Source organism: Leptosomus discolor, chromosome 2, assembly GCF_034619465.1.
Source record: "Leptosomus discolor isolate bLepDis1 chromosome 2, bLepDis1.hap2, whole genome shotgun sequence".
NCBI lineage: Eukaryota > Metazoa > Chordata > Aves > Leptosomiformes > Leptosomidae > Leptosomus > Leptosomus discolor.
Genome location: NC_141392.1, coordinates 49885719 through 49912864, shown reverse-complemented (window position 1 = coordinate 49912864; position 27146 = coordinate 49885719). Strand labels below are relative to the sequence as shown.

General features: G+C 37.4%; 1 protein-coding gene across 1 annotated transcript in view; it reads right to left on the bottom strand.

Moving 5' to 3' along the window:
• Positions 1 to 5178: 5178 nt before the first annotated feature.
• Positions 5179 to 27146, bottom strand: part of PDE10A (phosphodiesterase 10A) — a 193279-nt gene continuing 171311 nt past the window's right edge. Inside the window, exons 17-22 of the mRNA XM_086461062.1 lie at positions 24971 to 25126; positions 21547 to 21719; positions 19395 to 19506; positions 14813 to 14893; positions 10937 to 11025; positions 5179 to 5296 (exon numbers count right to left, since the gene is read on the bottom strand). Of these exons, the coding sequence (XP_086317188.1) occupies positions 5179 to 5296; positions 10937 to 11025; positions 14813 to 14893; positions 19395 to 19506; positions 21547 to 21719; positions 24971 to 25126 (729 nt within the window). The remainder of the gene's footprint in view (positions 5297 to 10936; positions 11026 to 14812; positions 14894 to 19394; positions 19507 to 21546; positions 21720 to 24970; positions 25127 to 27146) is intronic.

The following is a 27146-nucleotide window of genomic DNA, read 5'->3' as shown; positions in this document are numbered from 1 at the left end:
CCCTGTTTACTGAGCATGAACAGCGCAAAAGATCTTTGAAGCAAATCCATGTTTTAGGTAGATAAATACACAGGGGTTTTTCTTCCTCTTTTTTTTTTTTTTCATCTATTTTATAAACATCTGTTAATGTGTCGTTCAGAATTTTGCTTTACAGTCCCCTGAACCTACCGTGTATTTTCAAGGTATTGGCAGCTGTCAAAGCCCTGTTTCACTTTGGACTAGCACACCTTAAAAATTCAGCTGTGGGACTGTTTTTCTACAATTCGGCATCTGCCTATCTCCATAATTCCCAAAAGGCAGCAAAGGATTCTGCATTAGCTGCACTGCTGTTGGGACAGGGGCAAAGCAAGGATCTGTTGACAGCACGGTAAGCTCTGGCAGCAGCAGGGCAAATAGGAAAGTGAACCGATGGCAACTTGCAATAGGTGATAAAATATGTATTTAAAACAAAAAGAATGAACTTACGTTGGGAACACACACCATAAGCAGTAAACTGCAATCACAGGTAAAAACAGGCACTACCTTTTTAAAGGACTCCGTTATGTTTTGAATCCCTTTCTCCTGTGGTTTACTTGTGGAATAAACACACATATATGCACACACACTTCCCACCCCTCACTTCCACTCCCAATAATAGCAAAAATAAACATGAAAAATAATATTAAAAAACTCTGTATTCATTAATATTCACACCAAAGTATATGTATAGATATATCCATTAAAATTATGAACATTTCTAAATATATTTTATGTATCATACATATATTTATATGTATAATTACATATCCACAGAAGTAGTCTTGCTGTGCTAAAGCCAGCAGTAAAAGCAAAAACAGGTTTCACAATAGGACACCCATATATGCATATGTACTGGCTGTTTGGTTTGTGAATTTATTTACAACTTAACTATATCATAATAAATGCTTACTGTTCTATTGTACAAACGTAATAGTAAAGGTTTAGGTTTGTTTTTTAAATACAAAGACTGCAAATGAATACATGAAAAAATTACACACCATGTACAGTATTTATAATTTATAAATGCAAAGTTAAGACCTCTTTAAATTATTGCACTTGCATATTTTTTGTTGTTTTTTTTTTTTACAAAGACAGTTTATATGTATCATATATATATATATGTTTGTAAATATATATATATATATAAAACAAATTTTTCAGCTCACTAAATGTAGTAAAGTTGAATGTTGTTACCTTGAAGTTCTTTCTTCTTCACATAACAGCCCAACCTGAATTTTGAATATATATGAATCTACTCTACAAATCAGTTTGATCTATCCTAGAAAGCAGTCCGTTATTTTAGGTTTTTTGACAGAGTATACACCCGTATTACAATCGAGCACAGTTTTTGGTCAGAAAGCAAAACAAGAGTTATGGCGTGCCTTTGCTAGATTGGGATACATAACCTAAAGTCTGAACACGAACTTCCTTATAGCAGTGTGCAGAAAGCCTTTTCTATGTTTAGAATGAACAAATTAATCGTTCCACTGCACAGAGCTGCTCCTATATCACAGTGTTTGAGGCAAATGCATTATTTCAAGAGGGTCGTAATTGTTTTGTGCATCGAACAATCTCTGTTTTTAAGATAAATAGTGCTATTTGCTATCCCTACAATTTCAACACTAAATGCTCTAAAATGCAGTCACAGCAAACTGATCACACTGTTCTAAGTTTAAACACATTAAAGAAGCCTGTGCCACATAAAAAGATGAATTCCACACTGCACGTCCCCTCCAATGTAAATATATTACTCCAAGTTAAAAAAAACACCCAAACTATTGCATTTCTCTAATGGTCAGTTATAAAAAAAGCTACTGCCACGAGTTGAACCATTACAGCAGAATGTTGCACTGCTGTACAAAATTCATAGATTAATTATAACAATGGAATTTCTGACAGTGCTGTAATAAAATATGCAACATCTCAGATAAGCATCATGCTATGTCAACTGTTTTTCTCACTTAGTGTATACCTTTGAGTCACCATTTCATAATACATTAGAAATGCTCAGATATGGCTTTGAACAGTCCTTTTACCTTTCCCAGGCTTAGAAAGGAAAAGCAATTGGAATTATTAACAAAAATAATGCAGTTCTGGGAGTATGAAGTCTAACCCTTCCAGGAAAGGAGAGATCTGTTGGGTTTTTTTACACAATGTTATTGATTTTGGAAAACGCCAGTTTTAGCAGGATAAAAATGCAAGGAAGAATGGCTTTTCGCAGTTTAAGTTAACGAGCGAGATGTCTTACAGATCTAGATGTCTTACTTTATTTGTGAGTTCAAGTCCAGAATTTTGAACAATTGAATCTCAACATGTACTTGAGCTATGAAATTCAAATGCAGCTTCAAAGTTTTACTTTTTGGTGGTTTTAACTTTGGAAGTGTGGGTATAACTCTGTTTCTACAAAAAATTTACACATCTGAGTCTGCACTCTGTAAATGCTAAACCAGACTAAATTTGCTTAGAAAATACAGCACATTGTGGCTATTTTTGTTGGTCTAGTTGCTAACAGAGTAACATTTGGTCATAACCCTTCCCCTTTTACACAGCAGGAAAACAAACCAAACCACAACCACTGGAGCCAAAATTTTTAATTCTAATGGACATTATACTATAGCAAACACGTATTTTATGTGGTTTGGATGGTTCTATATTAGAAACAATACCCGATTGACTTGAGACATTAATAGAACAACTTATTGCCAATTTGACAAATTTGCCAGGAAAACATGTTCTGTATCGGTACTTACAAACTTCAAAATGTAAAATACTATGTGACACTGCCAAATATTTTGAACGGTAACAGAACTAGTGAAGTTATCTTAACTGTCAATGAGTAAAAGACTAATTAAAGGCTTTCCACAACACAGTGTGACAAGGAATATTTTCCAATACTTTTAAGATCAGCATTCAAAGAGGGAGAGTAACAGCAAATATACTTAAGCCGTGAAGGAAAAATATTCCAGCCTGTTGTTGGGGTATCTGAATTTCAGGGAGTACTTTTGTAGTCACCATAGATTTGGGTAATTTCCATGTAAATTTGGAACCATGGATTGTGTCTTAAGTACTTAGTGGATGAAAGGTTGCATCTGTATGATTTAAAACAGAACTGCTAAGGAGTAAAGCAGAGGACACAGCATGAGATACTATTCATTCTGCTTTGGTGTAATTGTTTCCTGCCCTTTTTTTTTTTTTTTCCAAAACATTTTGCTGTGGTTCACAACGAATTTCTGCACTTAGAATTGGTAAAGCAAACTGAAAAAAATTATGAGGCTGCTGCTAGGTAATCTGTATCATACAAATAAGATAACTTCATATTGAATTCTTGACCTCTGGGATATCTGTGTACTGCAAAGGCTTATATGCATTTGTACGTCATGCGATAATGTATCACACCCTGTACACACGTACAGATACTGGTATGTGCTCGACCATAACAGAAGGCAAACTCAGAGAGTCCAAGTCATTTACATGAAACCCATAAGATGGCATGCTTATTAGGGCAATACAGCTCAACAGGCATGAGATGGAAAAAAGAGAAGCCGTGATGTATCATTAAGTCACTACTATTACTTGTTGCAACTACACAAATGGCCATGTTATCATGGAACCACTACAACAGTGTATTATCTATGAAAAAGCATATAATGCAGTATAGGCTGTATGTGAAAGGTGTGCAAAGACTTTATTGTCACCTACCATGTGGATCAATATGAAGATTTTTTTCCTCATTCTTTAAAGAGAAAGATAAAGGCAAATGAATTGTTGTTGAAACTCTGTACAATTGCACTAAATTTAAAAGAGTGACATTAAATGTAAGGTCTTAAAGTCTGCGCGTAAGTTTGTAAGGCTGAGGCCTAAGTCAGCACAGAACTGTAAACACAGTATTTTAGAGTACTTTTCTTCAGTCAGCTAGTCTTTCACTAAGAAAGGCAGTTCTAAGCCTGGAAATTTTGCTGAACTAGGGGGAAAAAAAGCACAGAGACAAACAGAGAAGTTTCCTAATTTCACTCATCTTGGGATGGGGGGAAAAGAGCAGTAGAAGACATGCAGTGTTACTGTGCAACACAAAAACTAGTCCATACAAAAACATTTTTGATTTATTGTGATGGTACCATAATCCCTCTTATCAGACCTGACTTTTCTGACAAGGCTTTTGTTCCCAGCAAGATAGCATACCTCAGGTATGTCTCTAATACTTTTTAAAATACAACTCAGCAGGTAGAAATAAAAATGATGATTTTACTTAATTGTGAGCTCGGCAAGGAAATCTTTGCTGTCACATTTAAATTTTAATCTGACACTTTTGTCACTAAGGGTACAAAAACTCCAACCTGAAACTCTCTCTCATATCAGAGATAAAAATCCAGTACTTTCAGTGTCTTAAGGGAGGAGTTGTCTAAGTTTATAAATCATTCTGAAGAACAAAGCACCATCACTAGCTCTTTCAAGACTTGCTTTGTGAGTGACAGACAATTTGCATCATGTTGCTTAATGGAGTACTTTAAAACTTTTAACCTGAATGTTGCTTTTCCTTCAGCTTGCAGCAAGAGAAGTCACTGTAACCTAAGCATGAATTATAGTCTCCAAGGATTCTGCTGGAGTTCAAACTGATTACAAGTAGATCACACATAAACATTCACAATAGCAATGGGTATATTGTTCTATTTATAGCCAAGAACTCCCAAGTGACACTGGTGTTAAAGCCAGCCACAGTACGGTATAATAAAAGTACCATTGAAACCCTTTACTAGAAAGATACAATTTAGAAGTACCCCCTAAGATATCCCCCCCCCCATCAGTTTTAAATTAAGGCCTCAGCAATGTAGCCCATGAGATAAGGCCAGTCTTTAATATTCACAAGTCGTAAGTTCTCTTTTGATAGCTGACTCCTAAACATCTGAATTGTCGTTTTCCCTCTGTTCACGTTGTGTCACTGGTGTAGGTCAGGAGATTGGCTGCCAGAGTCATTTATCCGGGGTAACTCCATGGGTGTTACCTTCCTAGGCAGATCTGCTTCTTAGTTAGCATTTTGTAGCTTTTCCTTTTCCTTTTTTTTTTTTTTTTTTTGTTTTTCCCAATAAAAACAAAACAAACCAAAAAAGAACCCCTAAAACAAGAAGGGATGCTTTTCAGGTTAAAGCAATCTGCTGCTGCTGTTCAGTCATCGATCTTCACAGGAAGTGAATCTGAGGTTCCAGGAGCAAGGGACTGGGAGGGAATCCATATAGAGGCTTCCTCACCTCTTGTTACTTTCTCCCATTGGTTGAGATTGTCCCTGGAAATGCAAAAAAGTCACAGGTAAAGCACTGTTCATCAGTTTACTAGGACTTCTTCCTAACAATACTGTCAGCTGTATCATACTTCGAGATGTAGCTTTATGCTGTATGTAAGTAAGTGTACGGTCATCAAGCTTTTATCATCTTTACATTATTTCATCCTTCACCTTCAGTTATTTCGCAATTCTGTGTGGCTCCTACACACGTTGACTACATATAAGACTACAGCATACCTTCCCCAGAATGAGCCTGAAGCTGGAGGTAGCACATGCTTCCATTACAAATTTCTGTCCCTTGTGGCTGCAGAGAAAGCCCAGCTGTGACCCCAGAGAGACATGTCTGCAGACACTCTGAAACAGCAGTCTGGAGACAAGCGGCCTGCGGACTTCAGGGATTTTATCACAGCACACCTTGGCCCTTTACAAAACCACCATAGAGATCAGGACTTTTGCCAGGAAACTTCCCTCACTGGAAAGCACAGAAGCCCATTACGCCTTCCGAAACTCCTGCACATGGGCTGCCTGGCAGTGTATAAAATGTTGCGGGCCAACATCACTGTCTCAGCTATCAGTTACTAACGTGGTGATCATGCTGTTCAATCTACTACATTTAAAGAGAACCTCTTCCTCGAGACAGAAATTTTTTTAGTGTCTCACAGCCTGGACAACCCCCAAGTCCAAATTTTGGCTCACAAGCCATAAAATGGTGAGAAATTAAGCTGGTAATGTTCTAATGACCTGAAGGGAGGACAGACCCATAATCTTACTTGCTGTACACTAATACCACTCCAGTGACTTGGAAGTCTGCTGATGATATCCAATAGTGGACCATACTTGCAACCTATGGCCAAATCTAGCATTCAGTCTTCAAACACAGAGAGAAAGTGAGATAGCTCAGCTGCTTCAATTTCATACTATCAGATACCTAGCTACTAAAACAACAGTTCTTAGATGTCTTCAGTAAACAAACAGGATGGTAAAAGTACTAAGGTCTTACATGCTATGTGTCATATTATCGTATTACATCGGAATGTATGTGGCAGAGCTCTTCTGATTTTCATGTCACAGCTTTGCTGAAACAGTTGATAAAACAGCAAATAATGAGCTGAAAGCTCAGAGAAGAAGAGAAAATGTGGCATTTTCTGGGGATGGGGGAAGGCAGGATCTGATGGCGTCTACCGAAGAAATCTGGTGCCCTCTAGGGGAACGCCTACACCATTTTCTGCAGGCAGATATTAACCTGCTCTGCCAGAGCTCCAGGCCAACTAGAAGTCATGAAGCCAGCGTTAATACGGTGCTGAATCTCAGCTAATACAAACAGGCACTAAGGATCAGAAAAACTGAATTGTCAGTATTTCTAGGTCCCTTTCCTGAAACTGGGAAATAATGAGAATTGCAGCCAAAATATTTTTAAATTATATTCATTTCAGCCAGAACTGAGAAACCTGAAAGCACATGGAAAATTGTTTAAAATTATTTGGTCTGAAATAAAGGAAAAAATAAATCACCTCATCCTCAAAATAAATATACTGTCATAGATTTGCCAATTTGGTAGGCCTACTGAGTATGCGGGCTGCAAAATACACATAGGACTTATTCTGAACACTGTAACGTGGGTGGCTGGTAGTTTTGATCTACACAGAATGACAAGAGAGTATTTAAAAATGTGGAATAAATTACCAGACAAGAAAACCTTCAGATTCTTAGCTGTTACCTTACCTCAGGGAAATCAGTGACTGATACTCTGATACTTTTTTTTTTTTTAAAAAAAGGTGTAGATAATATAATTCATTTGCCTTTGTGCTCCCAATGAAGCCCTGGCTCCTAAATGACTGGAATAAGCGCCCAGAAGCTCCCAAAATAAAAACCTTGATGCTGACATGTTGCCTAGGCTGCTTCTGCTGCTATTATTTGCAGCTAGTGTCTGCATTCCAAATAATTCAAGGACATGGCAGCTTCTTCCAAGAACAAGCACTGCTGGTGAAGGGGTGATAACAAAATTGGTTCAGTCCGCAGCTGAGGCAATACCAAACAGGAATGAGGCTGTATTCCTCTCATCACACTGAATAACAGTTACCCACCAAAAATAAAGGAAAAAGTAGTGTCGTGCAAAATCAGCTACTTTAAACACACCGGAGTAACATAAACCCTGCAATAACATGCATTTTAGTAACTGGGGAGTTGAAAGTAGACCTGTGTTCTTGATTTCCTACTCTGCATCTCTAAGTCTGAACTCTCAACAATTCCTCCTCAGTGCCCTCAAACAGACAGTGGAGCTTAATTTTAAGGCTAAGCTAAAACTATCAAACTGCTCCTCAGAAGACTTCATGCCAGCATGTTGATTTTCAGGAATCTTATGGAGATCTTAAACCCCATCCACACATCTATGCCCCAGTTTTGCCTCAGTTCTAAATTAAGGAATGCACAAGAGCAAGGTGGGGAGCTGTGTCTGTACAGAGCTGTGCCCAGTCTGAGGACTGTGCCAGTGTAGCTTACGGAAGTATCAGTATTATAATTGGATTCCAAACAATAAACATAATTTCTAGAATAGAAAAAGCTCCTATAATCTCTGCCATAAGTCTGATTGCTTTTACTTCAGACATCACACCTTTTGCAGAGTAACCCAGTCTTGAAAAGATGCTCATGCTTGATCTTCAGAATCATGGAGAACACATGAACACACGTAGAATCATGTAGAACATACATATATGCAGGTGCTTGATACTCTACAATCAAATTTTAAACCTCCTCAGCTGAGTACTGAAAGATGGATCACCAAGTATCACAAGCCACTTTTGCAAATGAGCCTCATTTAGATATCCATGTGGCTAGAAATCAAAAGATATGGGTCTTCCCAGAACCCTGCTCCTGGAAAAGACGGTGTGCAGTCTCAAGCACTTGACCTAGCCTCTCTAAGCCTCACTTCCCATTACGTGGAATAACAATGCTAACTTCTTACCAAAGGTACTGGCAGGCTTATGCAAATGATTCTACATTAAACACAAACACATTTTTAAAACCTCCCATTTGATTGTGCTAGTAACAGAACTTTCCTGACATCTAGCACTGAGGTTACTTTATTCATCATACAGACTCTGCAAGACATTTTCATGTTAAAAGCATATAGATACTGGTTTGGGGAGTAAAAGTACATCCAGATGTTGATGAATAAGTAATATAAAAGAAATAAAAATTTTCACATATATAAAGAAGTCTGACAATATTTGTTAGTTTGAGTAGAAACAAGTAACTGGAAACACTCATGAAAAGCATTACTGCCTTTCTTATGGCAGGTATTACAGTAGATGCTGTTTAGCCCATGTAAACAGTATAAAACTCCGACTAAAAACACGGATACGCAAAGCACAAAGCACAATCTGTGTTCCAGTTACATGGATTGAATAACTGACCATTTAGCTTTTAGCCATCAACACAGCTAAAGCAACATGCCTTCAAGCAAGGATCACAAAGAGAAGTAGAACACTTCCCAAGATCTCAGACCACCTCTCAGTAAAGCAGCTGGATGACCCACAACCCCGTAAAGACTGAAAGGATTACAAGCAGTTCTGTAGTTTACTTCATGTTCTCTTATTTCACACTGAAAGCAACTCTAGCTGTCAGAGTACACATTATTCAATTACCTATAATCAAACTATCAACGTTTATATACTAGGTCTACAGGGCTCAGGCAGTACACACTCCCACCCGGTACTGTAGCTCCAAATTCCAAAACAGGATTTGGACTTTGATACCATTATGGTAGTAACACACTCCACGACAATTTGAAACCAGAGAAGAGTTTAATGCTATATTGTAACTGATGAAGCCACTAAAATATGGAAATGAGTCCACATTACTTAATTTAGGACAACAAATTACTGCCTATTATTTATCAGACATTGCTACTTTCACAGCATCCAAGGATGAAAGACACTACTATAAGGATCATCTGACCACCTGGAAGGACAGGACTTGGCAATTCCATCACAGGAGCTGTGCCTCAGGCCTGTATTGCTTTCACCTTTCTCTTTTAACAAGGTATACCTAGCCTTGGCTTAAGATCTTCAACTGACCTTATTCCATGCTATAAACCGACATTCACCATATTCTTTGTTTCAACCTTTGGGCTTCAAGTAGTTTTAACCTGCTAAATTAATGAGCTTTGTCTAATCAGAAAACACACTATGAAGACAGTTACAGATTTTGATAAAGTCGTTCTCTTGGATAAACTAAATACATTACGTCAGACTTTTTAGTCTCTCACTACTAAGATCTCAAAACATCCTTTAAGCCCTTTCTTAATCTTCTCTTATTTGCTAGTGTCTTTATCTACTCTTCTTAAAGCACAGATGTTAAACAGGATTCCAGCTGTTGCCCCATTAATGTAATAACTACAGAAATATAGTCTCTAATCCTCCTTAATATTCCCTCCATATCCATCTAAGGGTTGCACAGCCAGGCTCAGCAGGGAGACCTTAAAGGCAGCTGACTATTAGCCCTGGCTTGTAGATACTTGCTGTTTTTCATAAGATAGTCCTCTGACCCACTGGTACAGACCTACATATTCTTCTCATAGCTATATGAAATAATGTTTGGGTGCGAATGAAATTATTTTGCTAACCACTATGTTAAATGTCACAGTGTTTTGTAGATAGGGGGCACCCTTCTGTTTCTTCACACAGATAATTTCATCCACAAGATCAGGAAAGTGACAGAGTAAGTAAATCTGCCATACAGGACAAAGAAAAAGTTCAATGGAAGCTAGAATTTAAGGACCACAAGAGAAAAAAAAAAAAAAAAAAAAAATTATGAGGGCTGCTAGTGTGATCATAGAAAAAGGGGCTTTTTTTCCTTTTTTTCCCCGGATGTGACTAAAGATTGCTGGCGTTTTATGAACCAACTGTTATTTAGAGAATACTAATTAATCTGAAACTGGAACATTTTCATGAAGTATACTGGTTTCAACGGAAGTTTTGTCAGGAAAGATTGATAAGGTCCAGGATATAATTATCAGACTGAACTACCTACAAAGAGATCCACCATCATTTCAGGGCAGAAGCAGCCAATTGGTTAAGGACACCTGCCTCTCTTCCAGAAGATCCCAGGTTACATCCCAACTGACTGATACGATAAAGTTGACATTTGCTTCTCCCACACCCCAGTGATACTACACTTATGCTCCCAATTACTGAATATTCCAGGGATCTTTCTTTTCCTGCTTTTTAATAAAAATGTTCTGACATGAAATAACACCACATGCCAAAACCACATCTTTTTAATGAAACAGAATTCTAGCCAATCTTAGTTGTGAGAACAGTACTGAAGTAAAAAGGACACAGAGAAACTGCACTGAACCAGCCTAGATAGGGATAACATAACCACTGAATCCATTCCTCTCTAAACGCCTTTTGGCCTCAAACACACTTTAATCAGCTGTGTCTCTAGATCTGCATTGGATAGTCCCAGCCAGTAATGACTGTCTCAGGGTTTCTGCACAGATTGATGCGAGATGCACGTCCCTGTTTATCTGCATACAAATTCTAAAATTAGAAGTCTGTATATCCAGACAAACTTGGAAAGCACGTTTGCGTTTTCTTTAACCAAGCTACGTGCTATGTAATAACTTCCACATTTACTCACCTGCATGCTCGGAGTAGTGGCCCAGTTGGAGGAAAGATCTGTGCAAGTGTGGTGTAACACGGGATGGCTACAGCATTGTAGAACCCAATCTATGAAAAACAGCAACGAAAAAAATAGTTAAATGTTGCCAAACTACAACACTGAAAGTTAATAGCCAACTAGCTCAAAGCTGTTGACTACTTACCTAATTACTACTTATGTTAGTACTTCATACTTCTGCATCTCCTCTTAATATCCAAATACTTTAAAATGAAGCACTAACAGTGAAGTCCCTGGCAATTACAAGTTGCTTACATGCCTGTCTCTTATGACTAACATGGCTGCTTCAGATAGGATTTTCTACAGGACCTTTTATTATTCAGTTGATTCAACTGATTTGCTCAGGATCTGTCTGGCTTTTTGGTGTCAGCAGTGGCAGGAAGCAGGTGCAGGTGGCAGAGCCATTCTCCAAACATTATTCTTGTGATGGAATTTTTTTCTAAAAAAGGAAAGTTGTGCAGCATTGCCAAAATACGGTCGGATTGTGGATTGTTCTGATGTGGTCCAGAGTATGTATTCCATAGCTTAATTTACTTGAGATGCTAGGGGCTTTGCACCTTTGGAAAGATTCTGAAAGGTGTGCACTGTGATCAATAAATGGTTTGCAGTTTCTTTTCATGTATGCAGTTCAGCGATATATTTTTATCATTATCATACAACTCTATTTAGAGAACATCAAATGAGCACCTTTTTAAGATATCTGATTCATACAGGCTTAGGGGCCTATGACAGCTACCATGTCACAGCCGAATTGCCATGACACGAGGGAATTTTAGAAAATGCTACTTATATATTAGCAAGGATGACAGGTTAAATTCAGATCCATTATAACATCCTTTATTTATCCCCGACTCTCATGATAGTTACAGTAACGTGCTACGATCCCTTTCTTTGAGCAGAGTTTTTAAGCGCCTTTTAGTGAAATACCATGTACTGGATTGTTATCAAAGCATTTGATAAGAAGTCTCTTTTTTAACAGTCTAAACATTGGCCTTTATTCAGGAATTGAAGAGCAACTCTTGTCCTTGCCTCCATCAATACAGAGATTCCTCCCATACTGCTATGTAACCAAGTCCATTCTATACTTTTAAAAAAAATAAGATACATTTTTTGACCTAAGAACTCAACAGTCTGAGTTGAGGTAACCACAATGCACCCAGGCTGCACACAGCTGTGATGTCTGCTCATCAACAGAAAGTTTGCCATATTGCTTAGTGCATTTTATTTTCCTATGTGTTTTTTTCTGGTGGTTGGGTTTTTTTTTTTCCTTGTTTGTTTGTTTTTAAGGTGGACTATTTTATTTCACTGCAAAATAGCAGATTACTCCATAGCTATCAGAAATTAAAATGGGGCCTTAGGTACAGTCACACCGTAGACCTTCTGGCTCAACGTGAAGTGTGTTGCCATTGCAAAACAAGAAAGATTTGAACAAACTACGTTCACCCGCAATATATTCTGAACAACCTTCTCTTTGGAACCCCTGTATTCAGAATAAAACACGTCCTTTAAGGTCCTGAAAGCTTTTACGTTAAAATACACATTAATCAAGGAGAGAAAACCCTAAAAGGCTCAATGGATTTAGGTTTAGAATAAAGCCAAGCTAATTAAAAACATTCCTTTGCGAGAGTTTCCATTTTTGACCAGAGCAAACACACACAAATCCCTTTTGTAAAAGGGTTAGATTATCTGAATAAATTGATTGTTGTGTTGCTGTGGCTAGACAGAAAGCTTAGAGTTCACTCAGGTACAAGCAAACTATTGAGGTCACTGCAGGAAAGGCAGTGTACATATATCCTAAAGACGCATACGCAAGAGGAACTAGAAAATATCTTTCGTTTCTGAAATATATAGTTCTTGTCTCTCCAACTGTGCATCCTAAAGATACAGCTAGCTTTATGAGTTGGATCTTTAATGTTCTGACTGAAGTGAGAAATCACCCTTAACATTTTAATTCTTGCTGCGTAAAAGTAAATTTTTATTTTCAACTTGCAAACTGCATTTCTGTGATAAGCTTTGAATGGCTGAAGCATGTGAACTGTTCCTTCTCTCTCCCTTCATTACTCAGGCTGGCTTGACCTGACTATTAAAAGGGCTTTCAGGCCACTGCATAGTTTTGGCATTTCTATTTTCTTCACAGGTTGCAAAAGAAGGGGCAGAAAAGAGGGTGATGGGATCCTTGCTGAGTCAGGAACAAATCCTCAGTGCAGGCTCCACAGTAGGAAGACACCACAGTCAAAGGCCATACATGAATTGTACTGCAAAGGGTGTAAAGCACAACAGAGACAACTGATCCAGCCAATCAAGTGAGAGGAACAGCTAAGTACAAGCTATTCTCATCAAACATGAGTACTTGAGGCAGAAGTAGGGTTTTTTTACAGGGATCACATTTTCTCACACATGGCTGTAATGTTGTTGCAGGGTACATACAGCAGCTACAACTATACTACTTAAACCTACTTTTAGCATCCTATTTTGCCTGATATTTTATTGTTATACTATTAAGAAGCATGAAACAGAGCACAAAGTAAAAAAGAACCTGATGAAGACAGTACCTGGAACAATACTTGGTGCGTTTGAAAGTGAAAAAAGAAAAAGCTTATTTCTTAGATCTGTGCTTTCAGCCCATTAACAATTCTTTCACAAATGCCAAGATGACTACATACTATAATACTTTGTACTTTGACATGTTCAAAGATAACTAATGTAGTGTGTGGAGAAAAAAATCAAATGCAGAAAAATGTTTTTTTCTCTTTTTAGGCTTAAACACACAAATTTAGTAAATCAACTGCTAATTCCTGACTGTAATAAGGGTAATAGTTTTTATGCTAAAATACAATAGAGCATATGGAGTAAAGTGCTAGAATATAAAAATTTCTAGAGTCTTGCTTACCAAGTAAATAATCTACACTGACTTTGTGATACTTTGTCATTTCTAATTGATTTTACACATCATTGTTAGTTTCAGAGCTCATGAAATGCTTTTTAAGTGTTAACTACTAACAAAGTATCAGAGGCCACTGAAATAAAAAGTGTCTTATACATATATATGGATATGGATGGACAATGAACAATTTAAATTTATTTTTCTCTGCTCAGATAATCAAAGGAGAAGCTACCTTTTTCTTTTACCCAAAAAAAGTTAGTTCAAAGACCTTTCTTTCCCCTCAAATTTATGTTTAGAAAATATCAATTTTCCCTAGGGAAAGCACTAAAAAATAGTCATTTCTGCACATTTGTGTACAGGAAAATTGCTGTCCAAAGACTGAAAAACAGAAAACTGAGGCTCTTAGAAATATAACTTTTATTGCTTAGCCTCAAGAAAATCTTCAGGTTATTCTTTTTATTTTTTTTTTTTAGGAATGTCAAAAAGCAGTGGTTGTAGTTATCCAAAAAACTAATGAAGAACCATTAGTCTAAAATTACAGGCATTTTGAAATCTGAACCTGCATATTTTAACCAGGAGCAGGTGATCAAGTTCATTTTGCATTCAGGATAAAACAGGGAAACCTTTTAGCTAAGGGTTGAAGCAACCACTTACTAAGCTGAAAAAGTGTTATTGACACTTCTCAAAATCGTAGGCGATTGAGGTTTTAGCTAGAGTTACAGGTATAAAGAATGGAACAGGTGACCACAGCAAAGAGCACACTGCCATTTAAGTAAACATTTGAAAACAAGTTTTCCACTGTTACTTAAAAAAATTAACCCTGTTTTGCACGCAGAACACAGCAGCCCACATATCCTAACGTCAAGCACAATATTCACTAATACATAAAATGTTTTTTCCAGACATGTTTTATTAACACTGTAAACACGGATCATTTTACTGAGAGTTCATACCTGACCCTGAGGGACTTCATCTTTTTTGTCTCTGTCCATCATAGGAATAGGTTGAATACCCGTTTTCTTCATTTCATCACCCTGGAGAAAAGCAGATAGAGAGATTAGGAAAACAAAAATCAAGACAACTGAGATCTGAATTAATTTCCATCTTCTATTGTATGTAAATCTACAAATCCAGAATTTAAAAGAATGTGTGGTACCAATCTAAGGCAATCTCAGAAAACTGCCTAAGGAGGGGCTCATTGTACACATTCACCAAAATGATAATGTAAATAGCAGATCCTGAAAATGAAGTTTTTGAGTGAATGTACACAGTTTCCTTGTTTCTAAGAGTGTCTCCATAATAAAAAGCAACTGAAGGAATAAAAGCAAAGAAACCAGTTCATTCTATTCTGTTCTATTCATAGTAGTTTCATCTTTCAAAACATTACCTGTTTAAATCACTATAATACAACGACCAGTAGAACACAACTCACCCATCCAAGGAAAAGCTGAGTAAGAGACATGAATTTAGAATGTTCCCTCCTTGTCAAAAATCCAGTCTTTTTATAACCATGCTGATTTGAATAAGCTGCCTGTCAAACAGCCTTCTTTTCTTTAAGTACTTTATTCCTCTATATTCATAAGAGGAATACTGGGAAAGATGCAGTATATCCAAAGACCAGATATATGTAATGTACTAAAGAAAACTGACTCCTTATATTTCACCCATTACCAGCAGAGCAGCCAAAACACATTTCTGAGCACTGTACTGGGCTTGAACACAATTACTCCTCAAAAATCAGTAAGTAGCTGGTTACTTTCCGTAACAAATTAAGTTTTCCAAGTCTTATGCCTCAACTGCGTCGTCAAAGCACCACAGATGTTTAATCTTGAGGTTTTAAAGGCAACTACAGCCGTAGCAATGGTTGCTTTTGGCCACTCCTCACGTCTGAGATTCCAAAGTCAATGCAATCTTCAAACTGCTAACCTTCTGTATTGGGTTTCTGTGGCGAGGTTTTGGTAGCTGGGGAGCTACAGGGGTGACTTCTGTGAGAAGATGCCAGAAGCTTCCCCACGTCTGATAGTCAGTGCCAGCACTATAAGGGCTGCTATAGGGCAAGTTAACTCCATCCCAGCCAGACCAAATGCACCTTAGTTAGGGAGAAAGTTTATGCAGGATAACTGCTCATACAGTATTTGCTTATCTGTGTCCTTTAACACGAGATCAGCTTACAGAGGTTTAGTTATCCGAAAGCTTGGGACACTCCCTAAATCAGCGTTCTATGTTCCTGCTACAGTTAGTGAGGGCACCTCTAGAAGACAACTTATTACATCTTTCTCATAAGATTTTCTCAAGTCACATTCCAAGTGCCAACATGCCCTTCCAAGGGAGGACTTTGGCACCTTTACTTAAAGAGAAGTTTGCAATATAATAAATTGATTCTGGTCTAAGCAGAGCATCTTTATGTTTGACTGCCTTGAGCATAAAAAAGATGGGAACTTCTGGAAGTCAATTCCCTCTTGCATATTTGGCCTCAACATCACCTATTAACTATGATCCTGCTCAATTAGCCAACAAGAGATATCATCAGGAAGCTATTTTTGAATTGGTATCTGTACTATTCTCTCATATCACATATTTCTTTCACCAAGCAGTTAAGAGAGGCTAAAATCACCGACTCTAGTCTCTATTAGACCTTTTGCTGTTGAAAGAAACAAAAGGAAAGGCCTTGTTCCTCCGTTGATAAAAAGAGATACATGTAACAATTCCAAGCACAGAAATTCAGTGGGTTGTTATTTAAGAACTGTAAGTAAATTTTGGTTTTATGAGCCCCCAGTAAATAATATTTATTTCTTTTCCATTTGCTTGAACTACTGCAGCTGACTGATCAAGGACTGTCTGCAGCTACCACAGTCTCAAAGTTAAGAGCCTCAACACGAAACCATTTAGCATCATATAATTTTAAGCTCTTTGATTAACATAATATCAAGTGCTTGAGAAACACTTGAAGTTAGAGCTTTGAGGAAGCTGTCCAGCCTCTGACCAATTATGACAAAACTGAACAAAGCTCAGATTTATGTTCACCACTTCACCTTGAAAGAAAAAGGTATCACAGAATGGTTTGGGTTGGAAGGGACCTCTTGGGATCATCCAATCCATCCCACACACCTATCCCAGCAGGATCAGCTAGAGCAGACGATCCAGGGCTGTCAGGGTTTGTGTCCAGTCAGGTTTTGATTATCTCCAATGATGGAGACTTCTCAGCCTCTCTGGGCAACCTGTGCCACTGGTTGACCACCCTCACAGTAAAAAAGTATTACTTTTAGATAGAACACATGCATTAGAAACACCAGTGTTTTCTTCTGTTCAATATGTGCAAACACACATATAATACATTGTTGCAAAAAATATTGCTTTTATCCTCATAGATATGATCATGATCAGAAAGTTAAAAGCTGAAATTTCAAGCAAAGAAGTTTGTATCGTACTTGCAGTATGGTTATAATAAGTGGCTTACAAGTCTCTTAAAAAAACATTGCAGAAAGGGTTTAACAACCGCCTAGTGTCTCATATCTCAAAAAAATCGCAGCAGGCAAACATTATACAAGCCTGTAATCTTAGATAAATGTATTATTTTGCTTGAGTTGTAGCACTGGGAAAGCTTCATGCTGAGTAATATCAAGGTAGATCTCAGCTGATAACACTAGCTACACTGGGCTTTGTTCAACAGAAAAAGATAAGTGTGACATACCACAAAATTGCTGCAACCACTTCTGCAGTTATTGTTTTAGCTAATGATTACACAAGGAAGAAATATTATAAAAACGCTCTGATTAAATGAATCAACATATTAAGATTATGAACACAAGTAGTAACTGGAAGCAAAATTCTATCCTACTTTTAGAACTGTAACATAATCACCCAATCTAGTCAAATATACTTTTCTAGAGTTTACCTTTTTTTTTCCCAATTAAGTAAAAATTTCTGCAGTGAAACACAATCTAAACTTTCTATTGGATTAGCTTTCCCAGGATTTTCTCTATATCTGTCTCCAGCTTTCCAGAAGCATTTAGACTTGTGGCTGGATTTGTCAGCCATCCTAACTGGACCACAACATATCCAACTTCTGCCACGTTATCAATTAACCTCTTCTTAAAGAGGATTCAGTAAAACAGCAATTACAGAATTCAGTTCCTGTCAATAACTTCTAATTTACATTTGCTCCATGAAGTAGCAATATAACAAGATCTACATTTATTAACTCATCCTTGGATTACAAAACAGGTTAAACTCTGAGCAGGCTCAATTATGTCCCTCATTCTACCCTTACTGTTGTTGAGTAGCAAAAATAGTTTGATCCTTCCTTCTCCACTGAGTCCACATGATTTGCATTAAAAAGCATTTTAACTTGTAAGCAAAAAAATTGAGTATGTTATCAGTCAGGCACATCAACATTAGACCTCCATTATATCACTCATAAGAACACTCACTTTCCAGTGCCGACATTTTAGAAAGTGAGTACTAAACTAGATCTTTGAGTTTATACAGTCAGCATTTTTCAAATATTTTACTGTAGTCCGAGCTGTTCATAATTAAGAGAATGAGAAAATGTGAATATCAAAAACACCCACAAGCCGTGCACACCTTGAATTTCATAACGAACATGCAGCAGGCAGGACAACAATCTCCACACTATATGCATGCTACATCAACTCTGTTGGCCTGATTTCCATTTTACACCTGTGTAAAACAGTAATAAGACCACTGAATTCTGCAGACTTCCAGAGGGCACATAATGGAAAAGAACAACACTTTACGATACACACGTGCAACAGCTGTTCTGAAAACACAGCGTATCTTCTAAAACCGCATAATTCAACTCTATGCAATGCCCTCAGAATTTATTCCTTGTCCCTAAAGTAGTCACTTCCACTTTAAAAATTAAATTATTAAAACGTTTACTCCTCAGTGTAAGACATGTGAGAGATTGCACCTTTCTTTTTGAACATGATTACATTAGCACAGCTCAGTGGCTTGTTCAATTCTCAGTACATCTTACGTGTGGAGTAACTTCCAGTATACTAAAAAAATCACCTCCCTCTGAGACCCAGTTATTGAGCTGGCTCACAAAGAAGAGTCAAATGGTCAGATCAGAACAATGTTAAGGTTTGTCATATTTGTTTTAGCATTTCCTGGACTCATACTACAACTTTATAGGTGTGTTTCAAGGCAGCTAACCTGAAAACTGGTTTCCTATTTTGGATTTCTAGAATATAAATAGATTCTTCACAAAACTACAGCTAGTGACTCAAAAAACCTTACAGATTTTCTTCTGTGTTCTGTTGCTTGGTCACTTTATCTTAGGATATACTTTCTAAATTAATCTTTACCAGAGAGAAAAAATGCCTCCTGAAAATTAGGAAGTTAACTCAGCTCTTTAAATAGCTTCACAGTAAACAACAAAACACATGCATGCACCAATGAACACTCTTTAAAACAAGTATGTTAAGTATTGATTGAAAAATACTTATGGTTGATTTTTTCTTCCTGGATATTTCCATTTGTAAAGAGAGTAAACAAAAGAAACGCACATACCTCAGCCCAGAACTCTGCATATATATCATTGGCTGTCAGTCTGGTAACTGGCCACAACTTTGTTACAGAACACAAATCACAAGCCGTCATCATCAGACCAATCACTCTGTCTCTAAAGTAAAATAACATGAAATTGTAAGTTTGGTAAAGAATTAATGATCCCACTGCAAAGATTTATTTGTCCTTCCTCAAGTCAATCAGCAGTAAAGTATATATACTACAGAATTTCTCCCATCTTGCTTGTTTCTTCCTCACTTGTTTATGACTCGTTGGTAAGGCATCACACAAATTGTGTATTATATTCCCTGTAGTATTCCTGCATTGTTTACAACCAGAGTTCACTGACCATCTTCTGCACAATCACATTCAGACAGAAGTACACAAGAACGCCTGCCTGTTAAAACACTCGCATGACTCCTTAATTTTCTGAAAATACAGTACAAGCCTATAAAAAGAAAGAAGGCACATCCTGTTGCTGCATTTCTTTCTGTTCTTTAAAGACACAGGACTACGCTCCAAAAAAAAAAAAAAAAAAAAAAAAAAAAAAAAAAAAAAAAAAAGGAGGAAAAACTAGTTCTGAGTCTCTCTCAAGGTACTCTGTCATTGCTTTGTTGGAATGAGTTCTAACCCTGACAGAACAAGAATCCTACGTGTAACTGTCCTATACACTGACAAACCTGTTCACAGAATAATGGAACAGCATCAGTAGGATTATAATCATTATTAGAATAAGGCACACAAAGAAATCTTACTTAAACAGCTTTCTAGCACTCCTCTACTAGCCAAACCTATGGTTTATGAATCTAACTTTTATAAAGAAAATTCATGAATGAATTTTTGAGTTAACCACCCAATGGAGAATTTAAGATGACACTTAAGGACACCTGCATGTTCGTTAATAATGCCTATTCCATGAAAAAATGCATAAAACTTGCTAACTTGCCTGCCGATGTGAAGTTAGTCATTAAAACTGTACCAACAGACAAATATACCAGGGAAAATAAGCACACACTCATACATACACAATATAATCAATAGATAAATGTCAAAGTGCAATGCCTCTGAGTCAAGAAAGAGGATTCATTAGCCACGCAAGGGCCAAATTTAGCATTCCGTTGCATGTATGGATATCAACTAGAAGTCCTGGATTCTTTAGCCACATTACAAAATGATGTCCTATCTTTGAGCACGCGGCTTTGCACTGAAAATGCTCTGAGGGAAGTTAAGATTAAAAAAACCTCCAAAACTTAATAGAATATTCAATCACACACTAAAAAGCTGTGATCCTATTTAAATGGTATAAACCATTTAAATTCTAGATTTCTGGTACATTTCATTCTGAGATTATCAGGAGCTACTATATTGTTGTCTTTTTATGATGTTGAGGTTTATTCAAGCCTGATAAGCTTCAGCTCCATACTGGGAAATGAGCTTTTACAAACTGCCCTTCCTTCAGTGTGTAGTAATTTATTCAAAACTACTGGCAAAAACTCAGAAAGACGACCCAAACACCAAAGTTCCTTTTGAAAAGAAATCAGAATCTTGACTGGATATTTTCCCTTATTACCTCTTTAATTTTTTGCCTGCATTACATAAATGACAGGATCCAGTTCCCAGTAAAGCAGCTCTGAAGGGCTGTGTGAGCACTTTAATGAAGCCTGTTATGAGACACATCTCTTACCCATGGTGCACTATGTTCTGCTTATGTGGACAAGGACAGTCTTTTATGAATATGAATATATGCACTTGTGTATTTTTAAAACCTAGAGCTATCTTAATTCACAAAGGTTGAGATCTGATCAGAATTCTCTCCAAAAAAGCATGCTGACAGAATAATAAACATATTGATATAAAAATAAAACTAAGTAATTATTGCACTGTACCTTTTTCCCCACCACCTAACTGCCCACGCACTAACTTTCCTCTGCAGATGATCTGTCACTGAACTGTACAGATGACATCCAAAGGCAGTGACATGCAAATGTAACACACTGGAAACTACTGTTACACACTTGGAATTTTACACACAGCTGGTCTTAGAACTCTCAGATGTAATAAAATTACTGTGTATGCTGATTTTTTTTTTTCTCCCCCAAAATAAGGTTTTTCTTTCTAGGACTAAAGCCAAACTAATACTGGTTTGCTGCTTTACCTGTGTGCTTGATTCTTCAGGTTTAATGCTCCCGTCTGATGTAGCTCTTCAAGCTGTTTTCTGTTTCCAAAATACAGGGCAAGGTCTGTGGCGATGATGGCTTTCCGGATGATCTCAAGTACTTGCTCATATTCGCTGGAGCTCAGATTGGAGAAGACATTGTGCCCTTCCAGCTATGAAAAAGTAAAAAGCCAATAAAAAGCACAAGCTCTAATTCTGAGATGATTTTAGTCTTTACTTCACCAGACAGGTTACAACGGTTTTATAGCCCAATGACAATTTTTGTTGCAAATTCAAATGTTGAAATTCCCATTTTTAGCCTTCCTTTTTAAATACTGTCACAAAACCTATTGACTAAGCCACTGATTTGGTTTTGGGACTGCTCCTTCTGAAGCCTGAACGTATTAATAGAGAAAAATGCTAGCTTTTTCTTCCCTGGAGCACTTCGAGCACTTCGAGACAGTATTAGCTTGGGAACTTGTGATTCAATCCTGATCCAGAGTTGGAAGTTACACTCTGTTACATTGCCAACTCAAGCACTGCCAAGTTGGTAAACTGAGTGATTCACTCTGGAGTACAATTTTGATACTGCATAACACATAACGTGGATAAGGAAACGTCCAAGTTAAAGTACTAAAATAATTTGTTTTCATAGTGTTCCAAATGAAATGTGCCTGAAATTGCTCCACTTACCGATACAATTTTCTCTATAGAAATAGTTAATCACCGTATTTTAATGTATATGAACATATAAAAGAAAAGCTGCTTTGTTCAACCATGAGTGGACTGACTCATAAACTAAAGACAATGGTTTCCAGTATGGAGGTTCTGGCAACATGCCACTGTCATCCCTTTTCAATTTCCACTACGTATTATTGAGCATTTAACTGACAATATCCATGTACTGTGATCGCTTATGAAGCTATATCACATTTTGAAAAGTCGACGCTATTCGCTGTCTTTAAGATTTGGAAAACAAGTTGTCAAAAGTCTTCCTACTGTTGAGAGGAAACAGAGAAAAAGAATGAGCCAGCCATGTCAAAGTGTGCACATTCACAGGCTGAAAATATTATTAAAATACATCAAATGCAGATGTGTTTTGACGTTTAACTGGCATTTGGGCTGAACCTCATTAAAAGTTTCCCTGACTTTTGTCAAGCATTTACATAATTTGTTCAAAATAAATCGTCTATGGTACAAATAGGTTTGGTTTCTCTCACGATCCGGAACATAAACATCATTTTCCAACATTTTTACTTGGATAAGTAGATTTATTGTGAATAATGAATAGAAAATACAATCCCTCTATGTCTCAATGCTACTTTGACAGACTCATAAGTCATAAAACACGATGTTTAAAAAAAAAAGTTCAGAACATTTTAACCCATCACCAACACTTTGGGAGCATTTTCGGGACTACTAGTAGTTTTCATGATTCAGGGTTTTGGGGACAATTTCCTCCCCAACCTTGGTGCCTAATCTACGAGAACAGACTACTTGTCCTAATACTTAAAATATTCTTGATTCTATTTTTTAGGCTTTAGAAGCTGCACTATCAGAAAGACCACTGTGACAGCTTCTGTTCATACTACCAGAAAAGAACTGATTCTGTTAAGTACTGACAGAAGCTGCCATTTCTGGGCATGTCACTTAGGCCTTTGAGTAGTACATACAAAATACAGATCCTAAGACTTTATTCTTTCCCTGGTGAGCTAAAGCTAGTGAATGGAATCCTCTGTATTTCTAAGTATGGTGTACACTAAAACTGCAGGTGGATGAGTAAAGCAGCTATAAAGTTTCAAACAGTGAAAAGTACTGCAAGTTACTAACATAAAACTCATTGAGATAAACCCTAAACGGTTTGGTGGGTTGGTTGGCTTTTTTTGGCAACAGTCCAGGCATTCAGTAAGGCTTTTTGATTCAAATGAAAAACAGCAAGTCCAAAAGGCTGCTCTAATCTGCCTTTGCTGTTACTAACCACCCATGGGCACTTAGGTGTCAGGGTCTGAATCCACTCTACAGCTCTGACCACCTGTCTCCCTCTCCTCACTCACACTGAAGGCCAAAGCTAGGAAGTAAGCAGGGAAGCAAAAGGGTTCCCTGCCCTCTTGGCAAATGGGACTTTCACTGATTACAACATTTCTGCAGGAAAAATGCAAAATGTTTTTTGAAGAACGACTGAAGTCTGCTTCACGTAGCCATAGCAGCATAGAGAAGTGTTAATGACTGAGGAACTTGCTCACTGTGCACAAACTCACATGAAGAATGAATACTAAAAATCTAATGCCATACCACCACTGAAGGATTCAATTACACCCTCCTACATGGAGGAGCACTCAGAGATAAAGCTTCCATTCTCTGATGAAATGTGTATGATACCTAAAACCATAATCACAAGATGTGCTTCTGAATACAATACAGAATATGTATTTTTCCTAAAAGGTGATTAGGTATTTAAGAAAATAAGTATCTTCCCCCTGAAAGACCAGAAAGAAAGAAAAGTTAACAATGAATTAGTGGCACAGTAGCATGGTAAGGCTGTGCATTGAGCATGTGCACGGTAAACTAAAATCAGTGAGCACAAGTTATGTTACGGCACAAGTATGTTATGGACTGGCAGTGGTTTCATAGGTGAGAGTTGCCACTCTTCTAATTGAGCATGAAAAAAGTTTCTACTGACAACAAAATATCTGTGTGTCACTAGCACACTAGGACTTCCCAAAATGTGTCTGCATACGTTCCTGTAGTTTTCTATTCATTAACCATACAGACACATTACCTCATATTAGGAACTCTCTTTCACAGAGTATTACCTTACTCAGTTTTTTTTTTATTTCAGATTGCTGAATAACAAAAAAAGCATATGATAACATAACAAAACAAGCTTAAACTTTCCACACGTGCAAAATTAACACTTTCTCCTTCATGCCACACGTTTAATGTTCAGGGAATTTATTACAGCAGATTTTCAAGCTTCGCATGCAAACTTTGCCAGTACTCGAGTTTTTATTCAGAATTTCAGGATGGTTGAAGACTTTGTTGAGGCACATTATGTCAGAAATATCTCAGTGAGAAACTGATTTTTCATTTTCAAAGATCCTATTCTGTATGGTCATAGGAAGAATCCTCAGCGACCCAGAAGCAAAAAGGTCCAAAGGAAGGTCATAAGCAAAGACCTTCAAATACACAGTATTTTTTATAACATCAAGATTTTGGGAAAGCAACATTTTGCACTATTATGGAATGCTTGGGTTGCCAATTGTGGAACCCAGCTTGCTGTAATAAATCTTCCACTCTTCTAAATGAGCACTACAATCTGGAAATCAAATTAAGCATGCTTCAAAAAATCTACAGGGTAATGATGTGACTCCTGTTTCCACCACTGGACATTACTGCACGGAAGATACAATTTCAATAATCCTACCTGCAGAATGGACACAGTCTGTGAGAAGTGGTGCTGTTCCATTGTTGATGTGGAATAGAGAGCAGCTAAGGGGTGATCAAATTTCTGAAGATAGCTGTTGCTGTAACCTCTGTGATCCAGGTCATGACACAGGCATGCAACTAAAAGACCTTTTCGCTACAAAAAAATTGAGATAAACGTGAAAAGTAAGATGTATTTCCTGCCCCTAGATGTCACTCTCTTCCCAAAATACTGTAAAAGCTGCACTATGCTTACTCTGCCTTCAAAAAGCACATGGAGAAACACCCTTAAAATTGCGAGAAACACAAAAATGAAGACGAGCTGAATTAAAATTCTCAGTCCAATTGTCATTCAAACCTTTTATATATTATGAATTTTAAAAAGTTGTGCAATCACATGCTATGGGAGGGATTCTGCTTCGGGAAGAAGGCTGAGTTTTAAACAGATAGTCTGGTCATCCACTGAAACCTTATCATGTTTATTAAAAAAATAAAAAGTGCTGTTATTGAGGAAGAAGAAATACATGGATGTATGAACTCCTGGTCAAAGCAGCTGCACCGAAGTCCAATGCTAGACCTGCCTCTGGAACACACCTCAAACACACTGACCATGTCTCCTAGGCAAAACTTTTCATAGGAAGTTGCTCATATGAGCCACAGAAACACTGGACAATGGCAAATGCAAACAAAGTAAGATGGTAATTGATTTTTTTATTTAATTAACTCAATATCCTGAAGAAACAAAATCCCTGAAATCTCTCTAATTTCTGATTATGCAATGCCTAATCCAAGTGCTCTTGACCTTGTACACTTTATCGCTGCTTGGATCCCAACTCTTTGACCACTGCCAACTGCTGAATCTATTTGTCTCTACATCAGCGTCCCCTTTACAGTGTGTTTCATACTTCTCTTCCCTTCTCTAAGTCTATCAAGGTTCATGTCATCATCCTTCACCTGAAACCAGCCCATCCTAGTTCCCCAAACTTTCCTGTATTCTTGTCGGATACATCTCCAGTCTCAAGAAAGGAGACTGCTAGAAAGAGCTGGAACGTAAGACTGGGATTAGGCATTCCAACAGATGAAGGCTGGCTGGAGTTTGGCAGGGAACAAAGACTGTTTCCATCTCTCTTAACAGCTGCCTCTTTTGCTCTCCCTGTCTTTCTTACATTGCATCTCCAAAAACATGGGGCTTACTACTTGATCAGTACTGAATGTTATCAGAGCTTTAAATATTCCCTGAGGCTGCAATCCACAGATTTTTGTTGTTAAAGAAATACTGATTTTTTTCAAACTTGTATGGCTTTGCCAGCTTCCAGCATATGCCTGGCAAATGCCACTTTCCTATTCAGTGTCAATTTTCAAGTCCCTGCTTTACAGCAGAATAAACTAGATCTTTTCAAATGAAAGATGACCAAATTTTATTTTACCCTTATACTTATTACTGAACAAAAACTTGACTTGTCCTAGCATATTTCTTTAAAAGAGTCAAAGAATTTTGGCTGAAATTTCCCCAAATGAATCAGCTTGAGGAAGTCATGGAGCTTGGAAAATCACAGCCCAAATGGCTAGTATTTGGCAGTTAAACACAACTGAAAACAGGTTCTCCCAGTCCAAAGTTTCATGTAGTATTAATAATAGACAACACTCCCAGTTGCACCTATCATGTAATTCAGAAAAAAAACGAAGTGACAGTTCTTCACAGTGTATATTTACATATTAACCATCCTAAGCCTTCCATTTTATTATTATAACCTTTCCAGTTAAAGTCTATTCAAAGTATTTTTTCCTGATTGTTTTTTTTAAACACTATGCATTTATCTTTAAAATATGTGCATGCATGATAAGGAAAACTGTAGCATAATAAAAGTTGGACAGTGAATTAGGACATTTGGACAACTGGTTTCCTTCCATCCTTTTTACTCTTCTCCTTTACTCACATATGCCAACCATCTCTGCAACACCAAGTCCTTCTCCCTTGACCTCCTATTCAAATCTACCGGACCCCACAGTGTTCAAGATCAAGGGTGTTCCCCCCCCCTCACTACAGATCTGACAGTTACTTAAATAATTAAAATAGACTGTGGGCAAGGAGAATCTGAAAATGTGGACATGGACGTATAGCAAATCTGCTAATGCTTCTTCAGTGGGCAGTCCTGAAACATGCAAAGGAAACACTA